The 27,451-nt window shown below is 35.6% G+C and overlaps 1 protein-coding gene across 9 annotated transcripts in view; it reads left to right on the top strand.

Moving 5' to 3' along the window:
• MYO9A (myosin IXA) overlaps positions 1–27,451 on the top strand; it is a 365,019-nt gene that overhangs the window by 321,148 nt on the left and 16,420 nt on the right. For 7 of the 9 annotated variants that reach the window (XM_073212119.1, XM_073212118.1, XM_073212123.1 and 4 more), the window contains 8 exons: positions 5–116; positions 2,059–2,120; positions 8,645–8,837; positions 10,336–10,464; positions 11,289–11,394; positions 12,145–12,276; positions 13,017–13,140; positions 14,422–14,475. In XM_073212119.1, coding sequence (XP_073068220.1) covers positions 5–116; positions 2,059–2,120; positions 8,645–8,837; positions 10,336–10,464; positions 11,289–11,394; positions 12,145–12,276; positions 13,017–13,140; positions 14,422–14,475 — 912 coding nt within the window. The remainder of the gene's footprint in view (positions 1–4; positions 117–2,058; positions 2,121–8,644; positions 8,838–10,335; positions 10,465–11,288; positions 11,395–12,144; positions 12,277–13,016; positions 13,141–14,421; positions 14,476–27,451) is intronic. The other 2 variants (XM_073212125.1, XM_073212121.1) reach the window with 1 other exon arrangement.

Here is a 27,451-nt window from a genome sequence, read left to right as displayed (position 1 = left end):
TCAGGTGGAAGAGCACAATGGTCACATCTTTAAGGCCACCCAGTATAGCATCCCTACATACTGTGAGTACTGTTCTTCTTTGATATGGATAATGGACCGAGCCTCTGTTTGCAAATGTAAGTATGGGAAATCTTTGAGGAATTTTTTTAAATCACTTGACATTTGTAATTCCCTGAGTTTTCTTGTATCTTCTTTAACATTAAGGAGTAATTCACGTTCTCTAGTTCTTTAACCTCATCTCTCACTGTGCTGTCTTTCACCTATTGTCTGTAGTTAAACCACAATATTTTGGGTGTTCTTTAGTCACTTGCAGTTCAAGAGTTAATCTGAAATGCTTTTCTGTCAGATGTTAATTAAATAGATTTACCATTTCATTTAATTCATGTCTCCACTGAAATGTTACCTCTTAGCTCTTTCCTTACTATGCTATCTAAAATGCCATGCTGATCCTCAATTCTCTGTTTCCTTACTCAACTTTAATAGTCTTTATAGCACTTATCACCACCCAAAATTATACTAAGTATTCAGTTTTTTTTCTGTTTGTCAGTCTGTCTCACTAAAATGTATTTTCTGTAAAATCTGGAAACATTGTCTTTTCTGAATCACCATCAATGCCTAGAACAGTTGGGCACAATATAGATTTTAATAAATATGTGTTGGATTGATGGGCCTATAGATGGGTGGACAAATTAACAATTTCTTAGGTTACAAAGAAAAATGGTACTTTTTTCCTTCTATAATCATTTCTTCAGACTATAAATGCTAAAGTGCAAGTAGTGACTTTTTGTAGGTCAGCTTTGTTCTGGCTTACACAGGACCTTTGGCTTCCACTCCTGCTATACCATACATTTACTCCGGTGCTTTCAGCAGTTCCTTAAGGCTTTGTTTATTAATGGACCAGAATTGAATGAATGAAATATTAGGAAGGGCTGGGTTCATTATGATAATAAGGATGAAAGTTGTGTTTGCCATAGTGAAATCACTACTATTGATGGATATGTTTACTTGTTCTGTGGTTCAACAGTGATTTCCTTTTGTTTTATTATCAATAGTCTAAAAATTTATTGTAAGAGTGAAACAGGAAGTAGCTTGCCATGAGATTGACTGTTTAAATTTAATGTTAGTTTGATTCCTATAGGTTTGATATAATTTTCTCTTTGATTTGAAACTGAAAATGTAAAGATTCTGCTTATTTTATGACTTGGGTTGGCTTGGTTGGATTTCTTAAGAGAACTAACTTTCTTTTTGATTATACCGGCGATTTCACCAGTGCAATGATATGTCCTCCCCTACTTGATCTTGGCATTGAAAACCCTACAAGTTAATACTTTGGAAGCTAAAGAAAGATATTCAGGTGTTGATATGCAGGAGCCAGAGCTGGCATAGCAAAATGACATAGGCCAGGTGTGTTCTCAGTATCTTCCTCTCACTGTGCCTCTTCCCACCCACCAACTGCCTAGCCACCCTGTTAAATCTCCTGTTCCAGGAAATTATTTCTACTGTGAACCTTTTCTTTACCTCATCTTCCCAATCATAATTGATATTCTTTATGTTCTGGTCCTTCAGAGCTCTATTCTGGACCTTTCTTATATTTTAATGTGCTCTCCAGTTTGTTTTTATTTCTGTAAGGGTCTTTGGTAGTAATGTCTTTTTATCCACTGGAATAATCCTTAATAGGTATATTTGGCATCTTGGCAGATTGTAGAGCAGATATATGAGAACTAATTTGTGAATCAAACCACAAACATAGACAGATACTCTGTAGGAATATGGCAAGGATGAGAAGGAGGGAAAGAAATAAAAAGCTAAGCAGTCTAGAAAGAATAAAAAGCTTTTCACAGAAATTAATTATAAATTTTAAGCATGTTTTTTAACTTCATTTTTCCAGACAGGAGTTGAGATCCTTTTTTGTTATAATATTGTTAAGGTATATATATGATATTATAGCAGTCTTAGATTTAAAGAGGTTTATGTCCAAAATAAAGTTGTAAACTTGCTAAGTTCTTGTCATTGATGTGTAGACTTCTACAAATGCTACATTCTTAACCTGTTTTTCAGTATGCAAGTATGCTTGCCATAAGAAGTGCTGCCTGAAAACCACGGCCAAGTGCTCTAAAAAGGTAAGAATAACAGGGTTCTTGGTCTTTGTGTTTTGTGGAAAGAAATCAAGACCTCTGTGATAGTTTTATAGAGCAGTGGCTTTCAAACTTTTTGATCACAAATCATACTAAGAAAATACGTTTGATATCATGATCCAGCATAGACTGAATTGATTTTTCTGGAACTATACTTACCCTTACTACATGGAAGCTACAGAACTGATTTCATAACCGAAAATTTATTAAACACTGCTTTTAAAGATTTTCTTTAAAAAAAAAAGATTTTCTTTAAAATCTTACAAGTCTTTAAACACTCGTGAGGCTTCCTAGAAGTCAGAGCAGTCAAAAGAGCTTTTAAGACTCTCATAGGGCCATAGAGACAAAAGTTGGAGTTTGTGATTGCCAGGACTTGAGGGACCATGGCCTAGACATACAGAGAAGTAAGCCTGAAACCCAGAGGTTTCCCCTCAAGGCATTTTATGAATTCTTAGGCTACATGGTCAGAAGGCAAAGAAGCTAATCAGAAAAGCAGATTAGAGTTTTCTATAGTCTCAGTGATAAGAGAGAAAAATTATATGATTTATCTTCAAAGAGGGACCCTAGTCAATCCCCTAGACTCCTGGAACTATATTTACCTTTACTGCAAAGAGCTACTAAACTGATTTTCATAATCTCAATGAGACCTCTGAAGAGCTATACTCTAGAAAAGGGGGTAAACTATTTATTGATAGACTGTATTTATAAAAACTGCATACTAGTTTTGAGGCCACTCTTGATTATACTAAGATGATCTGTTCCTTGTTTTAGCTATCCACCGGAGAAAATTGAATGAGCCCTCTCTAAAGAGAGATAACATAGTCTAGAGTCTTACAATTTGCTCGTTTTTAGCATCAGACATTAAGAAATGAGACTAAGAAAAACAAGTAGACAGTATCAATAGACTCATAGCCCAGTTACTGAATACTAGAAATTGAATACTGAATACCAGTTCAAATACTAGATAAAAAGAAATTTCTTTTTTATCAGAAAACTGAAATACATATTAGTAAAAGAGTGAAATGGAAATTCTAAAAATAAAAAATGCAGTTGAAATTATGAACTCAAAAGATGGTTTTAACAGTATATAAGCTATAGGAGAAGAGAAGATTGGTGAACTGAAAGATAGGTTAGTAGAAAGATCCAAGCATGGAGAGTAAGAAGAATGGGGAAATACAAAAGTAAACATGAGAAACATATAGGAAAGGATGAAAGGTTCTTACATGTGTGTAACTGGAATCTAGGAGGAAATGAGAGAGAACAGGGAGATACAACATTTGTCCAACAAATCAAGTCACAGGTTCATGAACCACTTTAACCAAAAGTGGGATAAATAAAAAGAAAACCATGCCAGATGAACAATGCTCCAAATGAAAAGAAAAAATTTCTTAAAAGCAGTCTTTAGAAAAATTTCTTAAGGAGCAGCGAAAAGAATGACAACTGACCTTGCAACAGAAATTAAAGAAGCCAAGGCAAGTGGCTTGGCATATTTTAAGTGTTATAGGAAAATAATGCCAACGTAGAATTTTGTAGCCACTGACAGTAGCCTTCACAGTGAAAATGATCTGAAGACATTTCCAAACAAAGACTCAGAATTCGTCACCAGCAGGTGTGCACTAAGATAATTACTAATGGAAATTCTCTAGGCATAAGGAAAATGATCTCAGATGGAAACAGAGACATAGAAAGGAATGAAGAACAGCAGAAAGAGTAAATAATATGTGTAAATATAAATGAATATTAACTAATAACAATAAATGTCTTGTGGGTTAAAGTGTATGTAGAATTAAAATGCATGACAGCAACACAAATGTTGTTTGGGTGAATAGAGTTAAACTTTGCCAAGGTTCTTGGGTTATTGGGAGTGGTAAAGGTTTTAATATATGAGACTTAAAAATGTTATGTATATTTGTTGTAGTCCTTAAAATCACCACTAAAAGAATACCAAATATATAGCTTAAATTAAGATAATAGAGATGGGAAAATGGAAAAATGAAAAATAGTTGATTAAAAGACAAAAAAATGAGAGAAATGAAAACATAAATCACATAAAAGAAAATAGTGAATTGCTAAATATAAGTCCAGATATATTGGTAATTACATGGAATGTTAGTATACCCAAAGATTTCCTGTTAAACAATTTCCATTTAAAATATCCAAATACTTCCAATTAAAAGACTAGTTCAAAAGCATCCGAAAAATCTCAGTGACATGCTGCTGTTTACAAGAGACAAATGGATATAAATTACACAAAGGTTGAAAATAAAAGGATATATAGATTTAGCATGCAAAAGACTAAACAGTAGAAAGGTGGTATAGCTGTACTAATATTAAAATGTACTTTAGGACAAGAAGCATTACTTCAGAAAAAGTGTTTCCTAATGATAAAATGGTCAACCCATCAGAGATAAAAATTCTCACTTTAGAAAAGTCTAATATTTTAGCTTCAATACTTAGTAAATAAAAATTAAGTGAAGATGCAAGTGATATAAAAAACAGAACTAAAAAACTTGACCTAGTTGACATGTATTGAACCTTGCATCCTGTAAGTGCTTGGACACACAGTCTTTCCAAGGACATGTGGAACATTTGACATAACTGATCATAGTTTGGGTCATAAATCAAGTCCATAGAAATTTCAAAGTATTGAAAATATTAACAGTATATTCTTTGATCGGAATGGAGTTAAGTTATAAAGCAACACAAAACAGATAAATACGCAATTTAAAAATGTTTGGAAATTAAGTGGTATACTGTAAATTACAATGAAATGGAAAAATATTTTGTACTAAATGACAAAGGATGATATAGCAAAAGTGTGGATACCAGTAAAGTTATAATTAGAGGAATGTTTTAGCTATTTTAAATGAATGCAATTAGAAAGGATACAAAGACAGAAATTATCTAAACTTGCATCTCCAGAAGTAGAAAAAAATAATCTCAGCAAATTAAACCCAGAGATAGAAGGCAGATAATAAAGAGAAATAAATGAAATAAAAAACATTTGTGCAAGAGATAAAAATGTACAAAGCCAAATTTTAGCTCTTTGAAAACACAAAATAATGGATAAACTCTTAGCAAAAGTGATCAGTAAAAAGAATTAAAAAAAACAGGAATTGTCATTATCAAGATGAGTCATACCTATTAAAGTAGAATCTGAATAAATAAATTATGGTGTATTTGTATACTGGAATACTGTATAGCAGTGAGATTAAACTGGTGGTACTCACAGACATAATGTTGAATGAAAGAAGCCAGAAACAAGACAGTGCATACTGTATTATTCCATTTAAATAAAGTTAAAAAAAAGGTGAAATTAACTCATGGTATACATAAGATAATATCATTAATATAATGTTCAAGGTCAGGTAAAACTAATTTATAGTGCTAGAAGTATAGTACTGGTTATTTGTGAATGGTGAGACACAGAGTGGCTGGGAGGGTCTGAAGCAAATTTTATACTGCTGGTTATATTCCATTTCTTGATTTGAGTCCTGGTAACAAGTATGCACTTACTTTGTCAAAGTCTATCCAGCTGTACGTTTATGATTTGTACACTTTTCTATATGTATGACATACTTCTATAAGATTTTATTTAAAATTCACAAGTTAATTTGGAGGGAAAACCATGTATAACTTTGACTCTCCCAAAACTTAACTACTAATAAACAGCCTGCTATTGATGGGTAGCTTTACTGATAACATAAACAGTCAGTTAAACAGTGTAGGTATTATATACTATATTCTTACAGTAATGTAAGCTAGGGAAAAGAAAATGTTTTTTTCAAATTGTCACAAATCTCCAAAAAAAAAAAAAATCCAATATATTGAAAAAATGTCACATATAAGTGGACTTAGTTCAAACCTGTTTTGTTCAAAGGTCAGCTGAACAGGAAACTTAATGTTAAATTTTTTTCAGTTCAAAATAGTAAGATTAATTTTTCCATTAATTTCAGAAAACAAGTTTTTAGCATGCTTAGCTTAGATTAGTTGGTTTCAAATCAAACTACTTTAAGGATTTTATTTAATGCCCTCAAGTAATTTTATTTCTCTGCTTTCACAAGTTTTAAGTGTTAACATTCTTAATGCCCTAGAGATAGTTGTAACTTTAAATAAATTATATGGATGCATGTGTGTGTCACAGTAATAACAAGTTTGGCTGAAGTTTATATTGTTTATGTTTGTTAGTTTGTATTATTGAAGTATAGTTGATATATTATACAGATGGCCAACAGACACATGAAAAGGTGCTCCACATCACTAATCATCAGGGAATTACAAATCAAAACCACAATGAGATATTACCTTACACCAGTCAGAAAGTTTATTTTGTTTTAATAATTGCAGTATTTTATTTCCTTAACAATTTATTGAGCATTTGCCATATACCAGATACTGTGCTATGTATATTGGTCTGTAACTTAATCTTTACAATAACCCACTGTAATTAAATGGTGATATTTTTGTTGCAAATGTGAAATAACCTCAACTTACTTCTTAGAGCAACAATTCAAAATTTTAACTTACATCCTCTAAATATTCCAAAAAGTGTCTTTCTATTTCACCTCAGACCTAGATGTACTTTTAAGAGGTGTTGCCTTACATTAAAGATAATTTAACATGCTCCAAAGTAGACATACCACTAATTCTTTTAAGAATTAAGTGCTGGAATGCAGAGTATATAGAGATAAATAATGCATAAAATATAAAACTTATATGTCATCCCCTAATTAAAATTCTCTGGTAACTTCCTTTAGCTTTCAGGACAGGATCCAAATTTTGTAACTTAGTACCCAAAACCCTTTATGATCTTTTTCTCATTTTTTTCAGTCATAGCAGATTACTTTTAATTTGTTTTGCCCAACTTTGTAGTTCTGTGTTTTCTGTGCCTAAGAAGTTCTTTTCTTGCCTTCTTTATTTATGTACTATTTGCTTTCCAACAGTTAGGTCAGGCATCAGGCCCTCTCAAGGTCATTACTTGTTGCTCAGCCCAATTCTTCCTGATCTTGCTGTTTCACTTCTGTGGTTCCATTACTCCTAATAAATCTGTTTTATTTACCTCCAGACAGAGGTAAATAAAACAGTAACAACAGATTTATTAAGGACACTCTTACTTGATTTTGTTTCCTAGCACATAAATGGCAAGTGTATTAAGATTGGAAAAAGACATTAGAATAAATTCAAGTAGAACCTTAAATGTTAGAATCAGGAATGTTTGCACCTTATTTTGATATTTACTGACTAGCCCCAGAAGATTCTTGAGGATAATAAAATAGATTTTATATACTGTACAATATATTAAAAGGGGAGAAAATGGATGTGAGGAAATTCATCTAGAAGCTGTTGGATGCATCCAGGTGGGCAGTGATGTGGGTTTGAACTTGGATGATGGCACTGAGAAGAGGAAAGAAAAAAATAGTGTGTACTAATTGACCAAAAGAACTTGTCACTGATCCCACGCAGACTGAAGGAGAGGGGAATACAGTGTCGGGCTAGGGAAAGAGAATGGTGTAAGGGAAGGAAAGGACAACAGGGAAGACTGACAAAAAAGGTTTCAGCCTCAGAGTTAACACCTGGCACTCGTTTCTGTGAATTGCTTCAAATAATCTTAAGAAGAAGCTGTTTTTTGCAGTCACATGAACTGTAGTTAGGAAGGTAAGATGTCAGATACACTGCTGAAGTAAATAAGAGCTAGTGCACTAATCATGGGCCAGTCTGTACATGCCTCTGCCTTTAACTATGCCACCAGTGTTCAGTTCATCTTCACTAAAGTTTACATAAGCATCAAAGCATTTTTATGCTTCAGAAATTATTGGCAATTCCAATTCATATCAAATCATATTTTCTAATGGTACCTGATAAATGTTTAACATACAAAGTCTGTCCCCCTTCTCCCTTGTTCAAATCTCATCTTTACATTGTGGCTCTGAGGGAAGTGTGATAAACCGATGGGACTGAAACTAGACTGGGTGGGAGAACTCTTGTTCATTCGCTCGTGTTCCTCCCCTCCATCCGCGCGCGCGCTCCCCAGTCTGGATGGGCCCTCGCCTCTCCACGGGCCCCTTCCAGGAAAACTCCGGGCGGATCCCCGGTGACTGACAAGCGCCAGGCCAATTACAGCAAAGGGGAGGAGCGAAGAGCCTCTCCACCCCTTTTCCCCCAGGCTGCGAGAAGAAACACCTATTGACATGTAGTTGGACTGTGGCCAGGGGAGAGATTCTGAAATACTGTAATTTTACCCCAACACGAAGAGATTTTTAACAGGAAGGGAAACAGTAGTCTGTTGCCACTGCCTCCATTCTCCACCCCATTATTTTTTGGGGGGATTCGTGGTGGAAGAGAACTGAAACTCACACTCTCAACATTAACCATAATTTTCTTCTCCCCAACTGTCATAACTATGCTTAAAACTATAGGGAAATAAAGAATAGCTCCCCTTAAAGAATTGGTTAAATACGTTTAAAAATGTTTAAATGTATTTGGAAACAAAACAATTATCTTCCGTTTAGTATGATCCAGAGCTATCATCTCGACAATTTGGGGTTGAACTGTCCCGTTTGACCAGTGAAGACCGAACTGTTCCTTTAGTGGTAGAGAAGCTCATAAACTACATTGAAATGCATGGACTGTACACAGAAGGTATTTACCGCAAGTCTGGTTCAACCAATAAAATTAAGGAGCTTCGGCAAGGTCTAGATACAGGTAAGATAGTGTCCTCCAAACCAAGACCAAATACTTTTAAGTAGGCCATTTTATGCTCTTAAAAGTTTCATTATATGTTGATCCTTTTCTTGAGCCAAAAAAATGTAATCTTTTCTGTTTTGCTTGTTTATCATTTTGTGGCTTTCTAAGTCTTTGTTTTTATGTGGTCAATTCAGCAAACATATATTGAGTGTGTCATTAATACAAGGCATTGTTAGGTACTTCAGACATCTTATTTAATCTTTTTAACAATTTGGTAAAATCATGATACCTAATTTACAAAGAAAATTGAAGTTCAGGTAAATTAAGCTGTTGATGGAGCAGGGCACTGTGCTGTTTTTATGCTAATCTTCATGAATAATTCAGTCTTATGAATTAAGGTGATACTCTTATGCACAGATAAAGAAATGGAGGTTTACAGAGGATTTTGTCCAAAGATTCACCACCAGTAAGTCAATAAGTGACCATGCTGGGATTTAACATCAGATGTTCTGAATCAATCTATAATCTAAACTATTGCCTATTAGTCTCTATTATTCTGACTCAGAGTGCTGTTCTTTCAGAGGCATCTTCTTGCCTTCCTACATTAATGACATAGTTATTTAAACTGATAGTTACCAGGTTTAAATGTGTATCTGTAGAGCTCTGTTTTCAGTCCTGGAATGTATCCTGGGGTTTGACTTTGGCTTCATTCTCAACTTCTACTCTTTACCGCTACTGGGGAGGAGTACATTTTTTGGAATCATATTAGGTACAGAGTTTGTCTCTATGTTACCAAAAACCTATCCACATGCTTTTTCTTTCTAGGTTTTTGGTTTTTTTTAATGAGTAAATAAGGGAGAAATGAATCAGTGTGGAAATAACATAAAATGCCTGGTAAAACTCAAGCAGGAGGTTCTGCCTACCAAGGTCAAAAATCTCCAGTTTGAAGGCAGTTGCCAACTTTTCTCTTATATCTTAGGTCAGCACAAGTGAAAAATCATCCTGTATCCTTCCAGTCATCTCTTCTGTATAACCTTAGAGAGTTTATAAGTGGAACATATAAGTTGTTTCCTTTACAGTTCCTAAGCTCAATTATTACAGCCCTTTCATCTTTAAGAATGACTTAAAATCAGTCTTAATTTTTGAAAATGTTCTCTGCGTCCTTTTTCCATTTGTCCTGTAAAGGTTTGTTACTCAAAGTGTGTTACACAGACCAATCCACAAATACAGAAATTGAGAGCAAGCATTTAGAAACATTTATAGCAGTTTAAAGTGCTTTTACATGAAAACGTGATCTTTTACATCTATCAGTCCACAACGGATTTGTAAAACAAACAAAAACTTCCTTTACTTCAGTTAGAAGTGCTGTTCCAAAGCATGGAATTAGGTTGTTGAAGATATAATCGGTTTGATTTAGAACATGAAGGCTTCTTTTGGTTATGATAGTTTCTAAAGTGAATTATTTGAAACTCTTTGCATGTTTTGGCTTTGTTATCTAACTCTTGTCTCTAAACAGATACTGAGAGTGTAAACCTAGACGACTATAACATACATGTCATTGCAAGTGTGTTCAAGCAATGGCTTCGTGATTTGCCCAATCCACTTATGACCTTTGAACTCTATGAGGAATTTCTCCGAGCAATGGGTAAGCACAGGCTTTCCTCAAAGTTCAGGAGAAGTTCTATACTTGAGAAAGGAATGTCATCTTCATTATAGACTGTTGAACCACCCTCTGTTGGTTCAGTCTGTATAGATCCAAAGCAAACTTCAGACAATACAAAACTGCCAGTGTGCTTTCACCTATTCAGATACTTTTATAGATTCGTTAAAATGTCAGTGTCCTTAAAATTTTCTGGGTGAGTCACAATTCTCACAAAGAAATTGAGAGGCTGTGAGTATAAACAAGTTAAAAGATTAAATAGGAGATTTCAGGGCTAGCTTATGTTCATTTCAATTGTGAATCTAAGCAAGAACTCTGTAAAGCTGGCTGGCTATTTTATGCTGGGCCTAATAGGTTATGAAGTTTAGTTTTTCAGAGCTACACATATATAGGATATATAGGATATTGGTGAAAGAAGGCCTGCCTAGGAGTGTTTAGACCTTGAGGCATCATTCCTCAAATTCACCTAAGAGTGATTTTTGGATAATTTGGCAGTTGATTCATTTTAATGGTGAATCAGTCTACCACAAAATGCCTTGAAAAATAGGGCATCTCTTTCACCGAGCTATAATCAAGGATTACTGATATATACATATTAAAACTAAGGAGAGTACTTAATGAATATAGAACTCAAGCAAAGGGAGATTTGTGGTAATGGTGAGTTGCAGTTTTCCCATCATACAGGTATGACCGTCTCTCCTAAAATTCTAAAACTCTAGAGCCAACCTCCCCTGCTACGTAGTGTCTGTCCAGAAGGATGTTCGTAAGAGGGGATATTCAGTCTTATTTGCTCCTCTTACTGTTTTCAGGCCTTCAGGAGAGGAAAGAAACAATCCGTGGTGTATACTCTGTGATTGACCAGCTCTCCAGAACTCACCTCAATACATTGGAACGCCTTATCTTTCATCTAGTCAGGTAACTTCCAGAAGCAAGGGCATATTTAACAGTTTCTCTTTGATTCTTTTAAAGAAATAAGGAGCTATTCTATGTGGTAAACTGACAGATCTTTTTTTAACCTATTTATGAAGTTAGTGCCTCAAACAGGTGGTTACAATTCTTTGGAGCAGAAAGCCTCAGCTGCCTGGCAGGTATTTCTCTGCCCTACTGACCATGTGACTTCAGCCTGATGGTGGCACTGCGTAGCCCAGCTTGTTACCTGACTCCTGCCTGACCTAGAAAGGATGTGTATCTGTTGACATCACCTAATTCGTAGGAGATAGTTCAGATGGTGCTCAGGGACTGACTGATGAAAGAGACTTGAAACTATCCTCCCCTGACTGTACATATCAGCAGTAGTTGGGAAGAAAGCTGTCTTTGTTTCTGGATAAGTATCTAATAATGACTGTTTGAAAATACCTTAAAGTCTGTGCTCTGCATTGTTCGGACTCTTTCTTCTAGGGATGGTGACCTCGGGTGCTGGGTCAGAAATTTCCTTTGATAAGCTCTCTGCTGGCCTGCATTACCTCAAGGAAGGGACAGAGGCATTTTCCAGAGGCAAAGGAGCAGCATTGGGAAAAGTCTCTAGTATCGCCCTTCAGCTGCTGATACGTCTTTCCATTGTTATGTGGTTGCTGTCATAGGCCTTCTTTCTTTCATCTCTTATCTCCCTACTATTTTCTCTTTTTAATCCCTGTTTCACTTTTTTTTTGTTTGTTTGTTTTTTAGGATTGCTCTACAGGAAGACACTAATCGAATGTCTGCCAATGCTTTGGCCATTGTGTTTGCACCATGTATTCTCCGTTGTCCTGACTCTATCGACCCCCTACAAAGCGTGCAGGACATCAGTAAGACTACCACGTAAGTCTAGTCACTGTCACATCACCACAGGAAGACTACAGGGACTTCCGAGTCAGTGTGGTCACTTTATCTAGGTACCAAACATACTGAATGATTTCATAAATTCAGATTTTTTAAGAAGATTGCTAAATGCCATTGGGTTTTCTTATGTTGAAGATGAAAGATTTCTTTAGATTCTATTCAGCTGAGTGTCATTTGTTTTGAAGAGTCTTATTTTTAAAATCTGTTCTTTTTAAGGAATATGGTTTCTAAATGTTTTAAAATCCCATTTTACCAAATTACATACACTTTGTATCTTCCTGTAATCTAGTCTAACTGTGGTCTTATGGCTCTGAATCCCTTTTGTCTTAGTATTTCAATGTTCTTGTATTTCATCTTGGCCTTTTTTCATGGGCCTCTGCTTTCCTTCTTAACCCTGTTTCTTAACCTTGATTGCAAAAAAAAGCTTTAAAAAAATCCCTGTGTTTGTGTCCCATCCTCAGAATGTCTGATTCAGTTGGTCTGGGGTATGGCCTGGGCACTGGGACCTCGGGTGGCTCCTCAGACAGACGCTGAAGTGCAGAGCAGCCAGTCATGAGCCGCCATTCCGAATCCTGTCTCTGCGCCCATCAAACATGGGATGTTGATTTTTCTTTCATTTTCCTTCTACCGTCTACAGCACTTAGCAAAAAACAGTCTATACATGCTGTATTTTATTTACTTCGGCTCTTAACAGTTTTCTCTCTTTCCCCCTGTTCTAGCTGTGTGGAGCTGATTGTTGTTGAACAAATGAACAAATATAAGGCTCGTCTCAAAGACATCAGTAGCCTGGAATTTGCTGAGAATAAGGCAAAAACCAGGCTGTCACTGATTCGAAGATCAATGGTAAGATGCAAAACATGGAATCACAGGGGCAAATGGGAGCCTTCCTGGGTTTTTAAATGTGTATTTATGATGTAGAGAAAGGTTATTCTCACATGGAACAAGTGGGGGGAAAAATCACCTTATCTCAGGCTACTATGGGAGCCTCATGTTTGGTCTTTTAACTCTCTTTAGTTACATATACAGAATTTTTAAAATCAAGTGTTTGGGTAAAATGGTGGTGGTTTAATGATCTGCTATGTTTTCTTTTCTGTCTTTTTATAAAAACCTAACCTGTCCTAACTTTTTTCTCTACTTCCTTGCGCTATCTGTTCTCACCCTCAACCGTATCATTTTTGGTGGTCCTGCCAGTATTCCTTGAGAGGTAGAGACCTTAATCATTTGTGATTTATAAAGGAATGGAATTCCATTTGTGCGTTTACTGTTATCAAATAAAGCTTTCTTCAAGGTTTGGTTATTAGGTTTTAAAAAGAGCCTTGCAAAAATGATAGTTTATTTCCTGCATTTGCCCACTTTTCTGTTTAGTATCTTCCTTTTAACTAGTGACATATGTATAGATAACTCCAGTTTTCACTGACCAATAATCAAAAAGGTCTATGTAACTGGAAAACTACTACTGTTAAATTTAAAAACATTTAAATGAAAAATTTAATCATTTGCTACCCTCTGCTTCAGTTTTAAAACAAAATTGTAATAATGAACACCCACTCAGATCCCCTGTAAATCTGTAACGAGAAGCAGGCTTCCACATCATCGTGCCCCTGCCTTTTCAGGGACCTAGCCAAATTTTCTCTATATCCTCATAGTAGGTACATAAATTAACATTAAAGTAACTATTTCTTTCTTTACTAATTAAACTGGCACAGAATGAGCACTCAACAAATGTCATTTGATTAATTTAGTGAAGGGTCTCTTTTACAAATATAAACACAGACCTTTTCTGAGCAGTTTGAATGTATTAAATAAAGTCCATCACACTACTTAAATCTTTTCCCCAGAAAATGAAAACAAAATCCCCATTTAAAAGTGAAGCCCTTTCTGTAGTATGAATGTTCAGGAGCTCAGTACTTAGAGGTCTAATTTTCCAGTGCCCATCCAGGGAGGAAGAAGGGGACCTTTTACTGTAAAGTTGCTTTTCAAAGTAGGTAGACAAGCTGTGATGTTTTGCTGATACTGCAGAACGTGGATATATTCCGTCCATTGAAAAATTAAACCTCTTTTAATGGGGCAATGACATGTACGTTCTAACTTTCTGCTTTCCTTTTCATGTCCTTCCTAATCCAGAAACCTGTACTAATTGCAGTTAGATTTATGAGCATTACCCGCAGTTCAGTCTCGGTATGTATTGATATTGAAATGTGTCACAGCCACTTTACATCATTGTCTCTCATTCATCCAGGAGTTGTTCTTCTCTGTCTATCATCCATGCCTGTCCACCCTCCGTGTGCAGCCCCAGTTCAGGTCCTACTTCCTGACCAGCCTTCTCTTGATTGTCTCTTACTCTCTTTCTTTAGAATCTTCATTTTTCTTCCTCTCTTTTATGGAGTTGAACAGTGTCTATTTGCAATATACTGATTTATCCTCTTTGTCAGATAAGCCTCTTTGTGGATTTCTTCTTTGGTTGGATCATTGAAGGGTGAACATTGAAAGTATTGAGGTATCAAGTTAATTTATGTCCTATGAATTTTGTTCTTATCAATCTTCTCTACTTTAATACTTGAAATACTTGTTACAGCTACAGCATCCTTCACCATTAGTAATGCTTATTTGCCCACTCATATTTGAGACTTAGATGGTGTCTTCCCAGACATAGAAGCATGGCTCTTACCTACTTAACATTTCTTAGACAGAGCAGCAAATAGTAGTGAGAAAATTGATGGACTGGTTCTAGACTTAAATATCATAATGTAAATTACTTCATAGCAGGATTGCATTGATTGTGCAAAAAATGAATGGAGAATTGTAAAGCTAGGAACACCAGTATATAAGGAAACAAGTTTTAGAGACCGTCCATCTATAACCACTTCATTGAGGATATCTATTTACTGGGGATATAAGTAAAAATCAGTTTTGCTTTTTATCTAGTAACTTAGCACCCAGCTCTACGTGTCAAACCCCCCTTTCCTACTAGATATCAACTACTTTAATAGCATCTTGTCACTATTCCATAATTTACAAATGCTGTAGTCTCATTCTGGTATTTAAGACTTATTTCTCTTCCTATTAAAACTTCAGTCACATGCTTGATCTAGTACTCTTCTTACTTTCTCCCTTGACAGACTGGACCTTAATCTGGAATTGAAAACTTTAGGGGTGGGTGAGTAGGTTCTTTCTGTCACATGCCTCTGCCCTCTCTTTATCTTGTGCTTTGCCTTACTCTGGTGTTAAAACTGAGGATAGAAAGGTAAGCATGCCTGAACCTTTGGTAAACATGAATCTAAAGCCTGCAATGGCAGTAAGTATATATGTATCGATAATCACCCTAAATGTAAATGGACTGAATGCACCAATCAAAAGACATAGAGTCACTGAATGGATAAAAAAACAAGACCCATCTATATGCTGCCTACAAGAGACTCACTTCAAATCCAAAGACATACACAGACTAAAAGTGAAGGGATGGAAAAAGATATTTCATGCAATTAACAGAGAGAAAAAAGCAGGAGTTGCAGTACTTGTATCAGACAAAATAGACTTCAAAACACAGAAAGTCACAAGAGACAAAAAAGGACATTACATAGTGATAAAGGGGTCAATCCAACAAGAGGATATAACCATTATAAATATCTATTCTCCCAACACAGGAGCACCTACATATGTGAAACAAATACTAACAGAATTAAAAGGGGAAATAGAATGCAATGCATTCATTCTAGTAGACTTCAACACTTCACTCACTCTGAAGGACAGATCAACCAGATAGAAGATAAGTAAGGAGGCAGAGGCACTGAACAGATGGACCTAACAGACATCTACACAACTCTACACCCAAAAGCAACAGAATAAACATTCTTCTCAAGTGCACATGGAACATTTTCAACAATAGATCACATACTAGGCCACAAAAAGAGCCTCAGTAAATTCAAAAAGATTGAAATTGTACCAACCAGCTTCTCAGACCACAAAGGTATGAAACTAGAAATAAATTACGCAAAGAAAATGAAAAACCCACAAACATATGGAGGCTTTACAACATGCCCCTAAATAACCAATGGATCAATGACCAAATAAAAACAGAGATCAAGCAATATATGGAGACAAATGACAACAATAATTCAACACCGCAAAATCTGTGGGATGCAGCCAAGGTTGTGCTAAGAGGAAAGTATATTGCAATACAGGCCTACCTCAAGAAAGAAGAACAATCCCATATAAGCAGTCTAAACTCACAATTAATGAAACTGGAAAAAGAACAACAAATGAGGCTCAAAGTCAGTAGAAGGAGGGACATAATAAAGATTAGAGCAGAAAGAAATAAAATCTACAAGAATAAAACAATAGAAAGAATCAATGAAAGCAAGAGCTGGTTCTTTGAGAAAATAAACAAAATAGATAAACCCCTAGCCAGACTTTTCAAGAAAAAAAGAGTTTACACACATAAAGAGAATCAGAAATGAGAAAGGAAAAATCACTACAGACACCACAGAAATACAAAGAATTATTAGAGAATACTATGAAAAATTATATGCTAACAAACTGGATAACCTAGAAGAAATGTGCAACTTTCTAGAAAAATACAACCTTCCAAGGCTGACCAAGGAAGAAACAGAGAATCTGAACAGACCAATTACCAGCAACAAAATTGAACTGGAAATCAAAAACCTACCTAAGAACAACACCCCTGAACCAAATGGCTTCACCACTGAATTTTATCAAACATTTAGTGAAGACCTAATACCCATTCTCCTTAAAGTTTTCCAAAAAATAAAAGAGGAGGGAATACTTCCAAATTCATTCTATGAGGCTAGCATCACTCTAATACCAAAACCAGGCAAAGACACAACAATAAAAGAAAATTACAGACCAATATCCCTGATGAATATAGATGCAAAAATACTCAACAAAATATTAGCAAACCTAATTCAAAAATACATCAAAAAGATCAACCATCATGATCAAGTAGGATTTATTCCAGGGATGCAAGGATGGTACAACATTCAAAAATTGATCAACATCACCCACCACATCAACAAAAAGGACAAAAACCACATGATCATCTCCATAGATGCTGAAAAAGCATTCAAATAATTCGACATTCATTCATGATAAAAACTCAAGAAAATGAGTACAGAGGGCAAGTACCCCAACATAATAAAGGCCACCCGTGTTGTCGTGAATGCTCATATTTAATTATTTTTTATGGCTGAGTAATATTCCATTGTGTAGTATATACTGCACATCTTCTTTATCCATTCATCTATAGATGGGCACTTAGGTGGCTTCCATACCTTGGCTATTGTAAATAATACTGCAGTGAACGTACAAGTGCATTTATCTTTTTGAATTAGTGTTTTTGTTCTGTTCTGGTAAATACCCAGAGGTAGAACTACCGAGTCACACAATACATCCGTTTTTAGTTTGAAAACCCTCCATACTGCTTTCCATAGTGGCCGCACTGATTGGCAATTCCCCCAGCAGTGAATGAGCATCCTCTTTTCTTGCACATGCTCGCCGACACTTGCCACTTCTTGTCTTGTTGATACCAGCCATTCTGAATGGTGTGAGGTGACACCTCACTGAAGTCTTGATTTCCCTGATGATTAGTGATGTTGACCATCTTTTCATGTGTTTATTGGCCATCTCTATGCTTTCATTGGAAAACTGATTCTGTCTGCCCATTTTTTAATCAGATTGTTTTTTTGGTGTTGAGTTATAGGAGTTCTTTGTATATATTGCCTATTAGCCCCTTATTGGGTATATCATTTGCAGATATATTCTGTCATTCAGTAGGTTGCCTTTTCATTTTGTTGATGGTTTCCTTTGCTGTGCAGAAGCTTTTTAGTTGATATAGTTCCACTTGTTTATTTTTGGTTTTGTTTCCTTTGCTTGGGGAGACAGATCCAAAAAAAAAATTGCTAATGCCAGTTAATTTTTTTAATACATACAACAGTAGTATACACAGCAGTAATAGTACAACTCTTTTTGGTTTCCTGGACCTGATTCCAGTGTGTGGTGTGGTGGAGGTGAGGAGAGTGTCTTCCCATGCACACAATACCAACCAATTCCCAGACACCCCGGTGTCCAAGAACTCAACTCAATTCTGATGCTGTCTGCCCAGAGACAGCACCAGATTCCCCAGGTTAAGGGCTCCGTCCTACAAGACTGCCCTCCACCCCTGACTCCAGACACCAGTCTCAAGCCTTAGGCAGTTACATATGCTTCTGACCTACTGGCTACAGATTGGAGAGTCTACAGCCTTCCTCTTAGGTTTGATTAATTTGCTAGAGCTGCTGTTAGAACTCAGGAAAACACATTTACCAGTTTAATGAGGGATACCATAAAAGATACAAGTTAACAGCCAGATGAAGAGATACATAGGGCAAAGTCCCAAATAAAGGAGCTTCTATCCTTGTGGAGCTTAGGGCCTGGCTGGGTGGCATGTGGATGCTTTCTGGTTCCCCAAGTGTGGAAGTAGGATCCAAGAGAGTGGTAAGCTCTTCTTGGGGGTTTTGGTGAGGGCTTCATTGCATGGTCATGAATGACTAAATTATTGGCCACTGGCTGATTGAACCTCCAGCCCCTGCCCCCTGGATGGGGTCCAAAAGTCTCTCATTAACATGACAAAACAACTATTTCACCTTTAAGATTTTCCATGGAGCTGTGGATGAAGACCAGATACACCTAGGGAATATATATTTGGTCTTGAGAAAACTGCCTGTTTTCTTTCAGGAATTTTATGGTTATCAGGTATTACATTTAGGTCTTTAATCCATTTTGAGTTTATCTTTGTGTATGGTATAAGATAGTGGTCCAGTTTCATTCTTTTGCATGTAGTTATCCAATCAGAATAATTTTTTAAATCACTATTTTGTAAATACATCCGTATTAGAGCTCTAAAAACATTTAGGTTGTTCCCCTCAGATTCCAGTTTTTTTTTAAATTTATTATTAAGATATTACTGATACACACTCTTATGAAGGTTTCATATGAAAAATCAATGTGGTTACTACATTTACCCATATTATTAAGTCCCTACCCATACCCCAATGCAGTCACTGTCCATCAGTGCAGCAAGATGCCAGAGATCCACTATGTCCCTTCTCTGTGCTGCACTGTTCTCCCCGTGATCCCCACACCATGTGTACTAAACATAATACACCTCACTCCCTTTCACCCACCCTCCCCACCGGCCCTCCCGCACCCCTCCCCTTTGGTAACCACTAGTCCCTTCTTGGAGTCTCTGAGTCTGCTGCTATTTTGTTCCTTCAGTTTTGCTTCATTGTTATACTCCACAAATGAGGGAAATCATTTGGCATTCTCTGCCTGGCTTATTTCACTGAGCATAATATCCTCCAGGTTCATCCATGTTGTTGCAAATGGTAGGATTTGTTTCTTTCTTATGGCTGAATAGTATTCCATTGTGTATATGTACCACATCTTCTTTATCCATTCATCTACTGATGGACACTTAGGTTGCTTCCATATCTTGGCTATTGTAAAAAGTGCATATGTCTTTTTGAATCTGAGAAGTTGTATTCTTTGGGTAAATTCCAAGGCATGGGATTCCTGGGCCAAATGGTATTTCTATTTTTAGTTTTTTGAGGAACCTCCATATTGCTTTCCACGATGGTTGAACTAGCTTACATTCCCACCAGCAGTGTAGGAGGGTTCCCCTTTCTCTGCATCCTCGCCAGCATTTGTTGTTCTTAGTCTTTTCGATGCTGGCCATCCTTACTGGTGTGAGGTGATATCTCATTGTGGTTTTAATTTGTATTTCCCTGATGATTAGTGATGTGGAGCATCTTTTCATGTGCCTGTTGGCCATCTGAATTTCTTGTTTGGAGAACTGTCTCTTCATATCCTCTGCCCATTTGTTAATTGGCTAATTTGCTTTTTGGGTGTTGACGCGTGTAAGTTCTTTATATATTTTAGATGTTAACCCCTTGTTGGACATGTCATTTACAAATGTATTCTCCCATACTGTAGGATGCCTTTTTATTCTGTTGATGGTGTCCTTTGCCATACAGAAACTTTTTAGTTTGATGTAGTCTCATGTATTATTTTTGCTTTTGTTTCTGTTGCTCGAGGAGATGCATTCAGGAAGAAGTTCTTCATGCTTATATTCAGGAGATGTTTGCCTACGTTGTCTTCTAAGAGTTTTATGGTTTCATGACTTACATTCAGGTCTTTGATCCATTTCGAGTTTGCTTTTGTGTGTGGGGTTAAACAATAATCCAGTTTCATTCTCTTGCATGTAGCTGTCCAGTTTTGCCAACACCAGTTGTTGAAGAGGCTGCCATTTCCCCATTGTATGTCCATGGCTCCTTTATCATATATTAATTGACCATATATGGTTGGGTTTATATCAGGGCTCTCTAGTCTGTTCCATTGGTCTATAGGTCTGTTCTTGTGCCTGTAGTAAGTTGTCTTGATTACTGTCCGCCTCCAGTTTTACTGAGATTTAATTGACATAAAACATTGGGAAGTTTAAGGTTTACAACATGATGATTTGACGATATATGTATATATCGTGAATGATTACCACAATAAGGTTAATAAGCACATCCATCACCTCACAGTGACCTTTTTTTTCTTTTTTGATGGTGAGAACATCTAAGATTACTCTCTGAACAACTTCCAAGTATATAATACAGTTTTGTAACTATAGTCAGCATGCTGTACATTACATCCCCAGAATTTATTCATCTTTTAACTGGAAATTTGTACCCTTTGACCACTATCACCCAATTCCCCCAAACCCAGCCTTGGACAAACAGCAGTCTACTTTCTGTTCTGTGAGTTTGGTTGAAAACACATTTTTTAAGAAGACAAGCCACTGACTAAGCATATTTTCAAAACACATATCTGAAGAAAGATTTGCATGTGAAATATTCAAAGAACTAGTAAAACTTCGCAATAGGAAAACAGACTCCCCAAATTAAAATAAATAGGACAAATGAGTAGATACTTTACTGAGTAATATATATAAGTGGGTAATAAACATGTATAAGTTGTTCAACATTAGGCATTTATTGGAAAATGATATGCATTGTACATTAGGGAAAAGCACATTAAAACATCAGTGATATATTCTGTCTATCTGTTAGAATGGCTAAATACCAAAAACTGACAATACTAATCGCTGGTAAGAATGTGGGATATCAGGAAATCTCATTCATCACTGATGGGAATACAAATGGTACAACCTCTTGAGAAAACACCTTGCCAGATAGTGGTGAAGCTAAGCATAGTGTCACCATATGGTCGCCGCAGTTGTGCCCCACTGTATTTATCCAACTGGTATGAAAACATATGTCCACATAAAAACCACAAAGAACATATGTAACAGATTTATGAAAAAAAAAGGGAATCCCACCTCCTCCCATTCTGAAAGGATGAAATCAAATGGTAGCTTATTTTTCTATACGAACTGAAAATAGTTAACTCTTCATAAGCATGATACTGTCTTAAACTCCTTCCTGATCTTGGCTCTTTGTCGGATTGTGTGTTAATTGTGCCATCTTTGGTAGTGGTCGCCCAGTTTTCCCTTGTGACATTGTTCACGTGCTGTGAGGTATTGGAACTCTGAATGTTATATATGATATTAAATCATGGATTAGTGAGACTTCAGCCCTAACACTTAACCAGTATTTGGAGGTAAATGTAGTTGATACCCTGGTTTTAGGAATAATTTGTCTTTAAAGTTTAAGCTGGAAAGTCACTGGAATAACTATTCAGAAAAGGATTACAATAGGGCTTTATAGGTTTTTTACTACTTGGATTAAGTGTGTAATCAATCAAAAAACAATAAAATACCTATATATAGGGATAGAAAAGTATACTTTAATCTTGGAGTAGAGAAGGTTTTTCTATTATATAGAACTATAGATACTTCAGGACAAAAATGACTATAAGCAAGGCAAAAAGGGAAATGGCACATCATAAGAATATGTAGACTTTATGTCACAATGTCTAATTTTCCCTAATTAATAAAAGGAAACCCTTATTACAAATAGGAGAAAACTAGCTATCGAAAAAATGAACAAAGGATACTGTGACACACTTCTCAAAGTGTTTACTACCAACCCTGTGAGGGAGTCCATGAGGTCAAATCTATTTTTACCAGAATGCCAAGAAAATACTTGCCTTTTCACTGTGCTGACTTTTGCACTTACTTAAACAACAATGGTAAAAGCACTGCTAGAAAATAAATATTTGAATGTTGATCTTAAAAAATATCCATTTTTGTAAACAGCAAATTCATGCTTATGGAAAATTTGCAAAGTACAGAAAAGTATAGAGAATAAAGGATGTCATACCACTAAGAAAATTACTGTTAATAATTTGATAAATTTGCAGAATAAAAAAAACTTATGACATACAAGTTTATATCCAGTTTTTAATAAAATACTGGCATTATCCCAATTCTAAAAGTTCTGTTAATCAACTTTAAGAAGTATTTTCTTTGACCTGTAAGAGAACTCTGAGCTCTAGGGATTTCAGGTTTTCCTTCATCTTTGTTTAATGCTGTCTTAAAAGAGATCAGACCTGTAGTGGTTTGGTGATGGTATATGAACATTGAACAAAGGCAACTCTTTTTTACTGAATAGTTGAAGTATATACTGGGAATAAGTTCAAATATTTCCAACTCCCTGAGGCTTTTATATGATACTTACATTTTAGTTATTCATTTAGCTTCATTAAAATAGTCAAAATCAAATGAAAGGGGAAGATGTCCTAGAATTTATAATGTGTTTCTGACCAATCATAATGGACTTTAACAATGTATTGACACTAACTCCAAACCCTGTTTCTGCCTCCATTCCACAATGCCCTCTTCTCCTGAGTCATCCCTTGTTAAATCTGTAGCCTGATCTTTTGTTTTGCCTTTTTCTTACTATATTCTTCATTTCTTGATCTCAGAACAGTGGAATAGCAATCTTGTAATCATTCCTGATTCGCATCCCATTGTGTTTTAGAACACATGAATTTGGAAGAGTTAGCCTGAATGTCCTTAGCACTGCCCTCTACTTTGACTTCACCACCTGGGCTATATTAGCAGTTTCTATTTCTGAGACAGGATATCTTCCTCCTTTCTTCCAAAATCAACTCAGAAATCTGCCCATTTATTGTCCCTTGCTGATCGAAAGATATTAGTACATTTGCATAAATAGCTAACTCTGAAAAGCTATTAAAATACCTTTTAACTGTGAAATACAACATGTAAAGAAAAGCACAGAAACATGCATATACATCTTCATGAATTATAAAGTGAATATCCACCCTCAAGTCAAGAAATAAAACATTGCCAGCATCCCCAGAAGCTCTCCTCTTTTCTCTTTCCAATCACAATCCTTTCTTTCCCCACAAAGGTAAGCAGTAACCTGAATTTTATGTTACTCACTTTCTTTGTTGTTTTCCCATGGAAGTATGTATCCTCAAGCCTTATAGCTCAGTTTGCCCATTTTGAGCTTCATATAAATAGAATCATATAATATGTATTACTGTATATCTGACTTATTTCACTCAGCCTGATATGTAAGACTTACCCATATTGTTGTGTTTAGTCATAGCTCATTTTTGTTACTTTATAGTATTTCAGTGTATGTGTGTAGCATAATTTATCCATTCTACTGTTGATGGACATTCAGCTTGTGTTTTGGAGAATTATGAATAAGGATGTTATGAACATTCTGATACATTTATTTTTGATAGACACATGTATATATTTTTATTGGGGGTGTATAGGTGTGGAACTGCTGGCTTAGAATATATATATATCTTCAACTTTAGTACATAAAGCCATATTTTTTTTCAAAATGGTCATAATATACCAGCAGTATATAAGAGTTCCCAATTGCTGCACCTCCTCCCTAGCACTTATATTTCAAGATTCCTTAGTTTTAGCCATTCTAGTAGGTGTGTCAAAGTGGCTTTAATTTGCATTTCTGTGCTGAGACTGTAATGTGTTTCAGCAATTTTCCTAGGTATACTGGCCATTTAGATACCCTCTTTCATGAAGACCTGTTCTAAACTCTTGCCCATTCTTCGATTGTCCATCCTTTTCTGATCTGTAGGAGTTCTTTATGAATTCTGGATACAAGTCCTTTATTGGTTATTTCTGTTGCAAATTTCTTCTTCTACTCATAAAGTTGCGTGTTGATGAATCAGAGGTTCTTAATTTTAATATAGTCTAATTTATCTATCTGCTCCTTTGAGCTAGTACTTTTTGGGTCAGATTTAGGAAATTTTTTACTACTTACTAGTGGTTATAAAAATTATTTTTTAAAAGCTTTATTGTTTTACCTTTCATATTTAGGTATATAGTCCACCTAGAGACAGTTTTTATATGTGGTACAATATACAGAGTGGTTTTTATGTTTCTACATGGATCCAGTTTTTCCAGCACCTTTATTAAAAAAGCATCCTTTCCATACTGCCCTGAAGTTTCCCTCATTATTAATCACAAATCTATATATGCATCTATCTGTCTCTTTATTTTGGTGCTCTTTATATTTAACACAATTATTTTAATTACTATAGCTTTCTGAAAATGCCTGCTAGAACAAGTCATTCTGCCTTCTTCTTGAATAGTGTTTTGACTGTTCTTGGCTCTTTATTTTGCCATATATATTCTAGAATCAGCTTCACAAAAATTCTTTTGGGATTCTTTATTGAGATGGCATTGAATTTACAGATCACAATATTCATTGTTCCCATCCATGAACATGATATATCTCCCCATTCATGTAGATCATTAATTCCTCATAAAAGTGTTTTATAATTTGGTATGTAGAGATCTTACACATTTTGGTTTGATTATTACTAAGATTTAAATATTTTAATACTATTATAAATGTTCTTTAAAGATTTTTGCATTGTTTTTTACATTGCTCATTAAATAAAAATACAATTGATTTTGATATTTTTCACCTTGTATCCAACAACTTTGTTTTTTTTTTCTTTTCATTGAAGTATCATTGATAATACAATCTTATATTGGTTTCAGATGTACAACACAATAGTTCAACACTTACCCATATTATTAAATCCTCATCCCCTCTAGTGCTGTTGCTGTCAATGTAGAAAGATGTTACAGGATCATTGACTATATTGTCCATGCTGTACTACTGTCCCTGTAACTAACTTACATTGTGATTGCGAATTCTTGTGCCCCTTTATTCCCCTCTCCCACCCCAACTTTCCCTTTGGTAACCACTAGTCACTGCTCAGTGTCTGTGAGTCTACTGCTGTTTTTTTCCTTCTGTTTTGCTTTGTTTTATATTCCACAAATCAGTGAAATCGTATATTTGTCTTTCTCCACCTGGCTTGTTTCACTGAGCGTAATACCCTCTAGATTCATCCATGTTATTGCAAATGGCAGGATTTCTTTTTATGACTGAATAATACCCCATTGTATATATGTACCCTCTTCTTTATCCATTCATCTATTGATGGACACAGGTTGCTTGCATATCTTGGCTATTGCAAATAGTGTGGCGATAAACATAGGACTGCATATATCTTTGAATCCAGGATTTTGTTTTCTTCAGGTAAATTCGTAGAGGAGGAATTAGTGGAATTGAATGGTATTTTTACCTCTGGTTTTTAGAGGAACCTCCATACTGCTTTCCACAACAGTTGAACTAATTTATATTCCCACTAACAATGTAGGAGGGGACCCATTTCTCTGCATCCTTGACAACACTTGTTGTTTCTTGTCTTTTGGTTATTGGCCTTTTTAACTGGTGTGAGGTGATATCACACTGTGGTTTTGATTTGCATTTCCCTGATAATTAGTGATGTGGAGCATCTTTTCATATACCTGTTGGCATTTGTATATCTTCTTTGGCAAAATGTCTGTTCAGGTTCTCCACCCATTTTTTTAAGCGAGTTACTGGTTTTTTTGGTGTTGAGGCATGTGAGTTCCGTATGTATTTTGGATGTTAACCTCTTAACAGATGAGTTATTTATGGATATATTCTCCCATACTGTAGGATGCCTTTTTATTCTGCTGATGGTGTCCTTTCCTGTACAGAAGCTTTTTAGTTTGATGTAGTTCCACTTGTTCATTTTTTATTTTGTTTCCATTGCTTGAGGAGATGTGTCCAGGAAAAAACTGCTCATACTTTTGTTCAAGATATTTTTGCCTGTGTTTTCTTCTGTGAGTTTTATGATTTCGTGACTTACATTTAGGCTTCAAGTTTATTTTTGTGTATAAAGTTAGACAATAATCCAGTTTTATTCTCTTACATGTAGCTGTCCAGTTTTTCCAGCACCAGTTGTTGAACAGATGGTCCTTTCCCCATTGTATATTCATGGCTCCTTTATTGTATATTAATTGACCATATATATATGGGTTAATATCTGGGCTCTCTGTTTGTTCCACTGATCTACGGATCTGTTCTTGTGCCAGTACCAAATTGTTTTGATTATTGATAGCTTTGTAGTAGAACTTGAAGTCAGTGAGCTTAATCCTCGAGCTTTGTTCTTCTTTCTTGGGATTGCTTTGGCTATTCAAGGTCTATTTGTTGTTCCATATGAATTTTAGAACTATTTGTTCTAGTTCCTTGAAAAATGCTGTTGGTATTTTGATAAGGATTGCATTGAGTCTGTAGATTGCAGAATGGCCATTTTGACAATATTAATTCTTCCTATTCCATGAGCATGGGATGTATTTCCATTTATTGGTATCTTTAGTTTCTCTCATGAGTATCTTGTAGTTTTCAGGGTATAGGTCTTTCACTTCCTTGGTTAGGTTTAATCCTAGATATTTTATTCTTTTTGATGCAGTTGTAAATGGAGTTGTTTTCCTGATTTTCTGCTTGCTAGTTCATTGTTAATATGTAGGAATGCAAAAGATTTCTGTGTATTAATTTTGTATCCTGCAACTTTGCTGAATTAAGTTTTTAGTTCTAACAGTATTTTGGTAGTCTTTAGAATATTCTATATATAATCATGTCATCTGCAAGTGGTGACAGTTTAACTTCTTCCTTATCAATTTGGATGCCTTTTTATCTCTTTGTTTTGTCTGATTGCCATGGCTAGGACCTCCAGTACTATGTTAAATAAAAGTAATAAGAGTGGGCATCCTTGTCTTGTTCCTGATCTTAGAGGAGAAGCTTTCGTTTTTTTTGCTATTAAGTATGATGTT

This window comes from Manis javanica, chromosome 8 (assembly GCF_040802235.1).
Source record: "Manis javanica isolate MJ-LG chromosome 8, MJ_LKY, whole genome shotgun sequence".
NCBI classification, from domain to species: Eukaryota; Metazoa; Chordata; class Mammalia; order Pholidota; family Manidae; genus Manis; species Manis javanica.
Note: the sequence above shows the minus strand (reverse complement) of the source record. Positions and strands in the feature narration are given on the sequence as shown.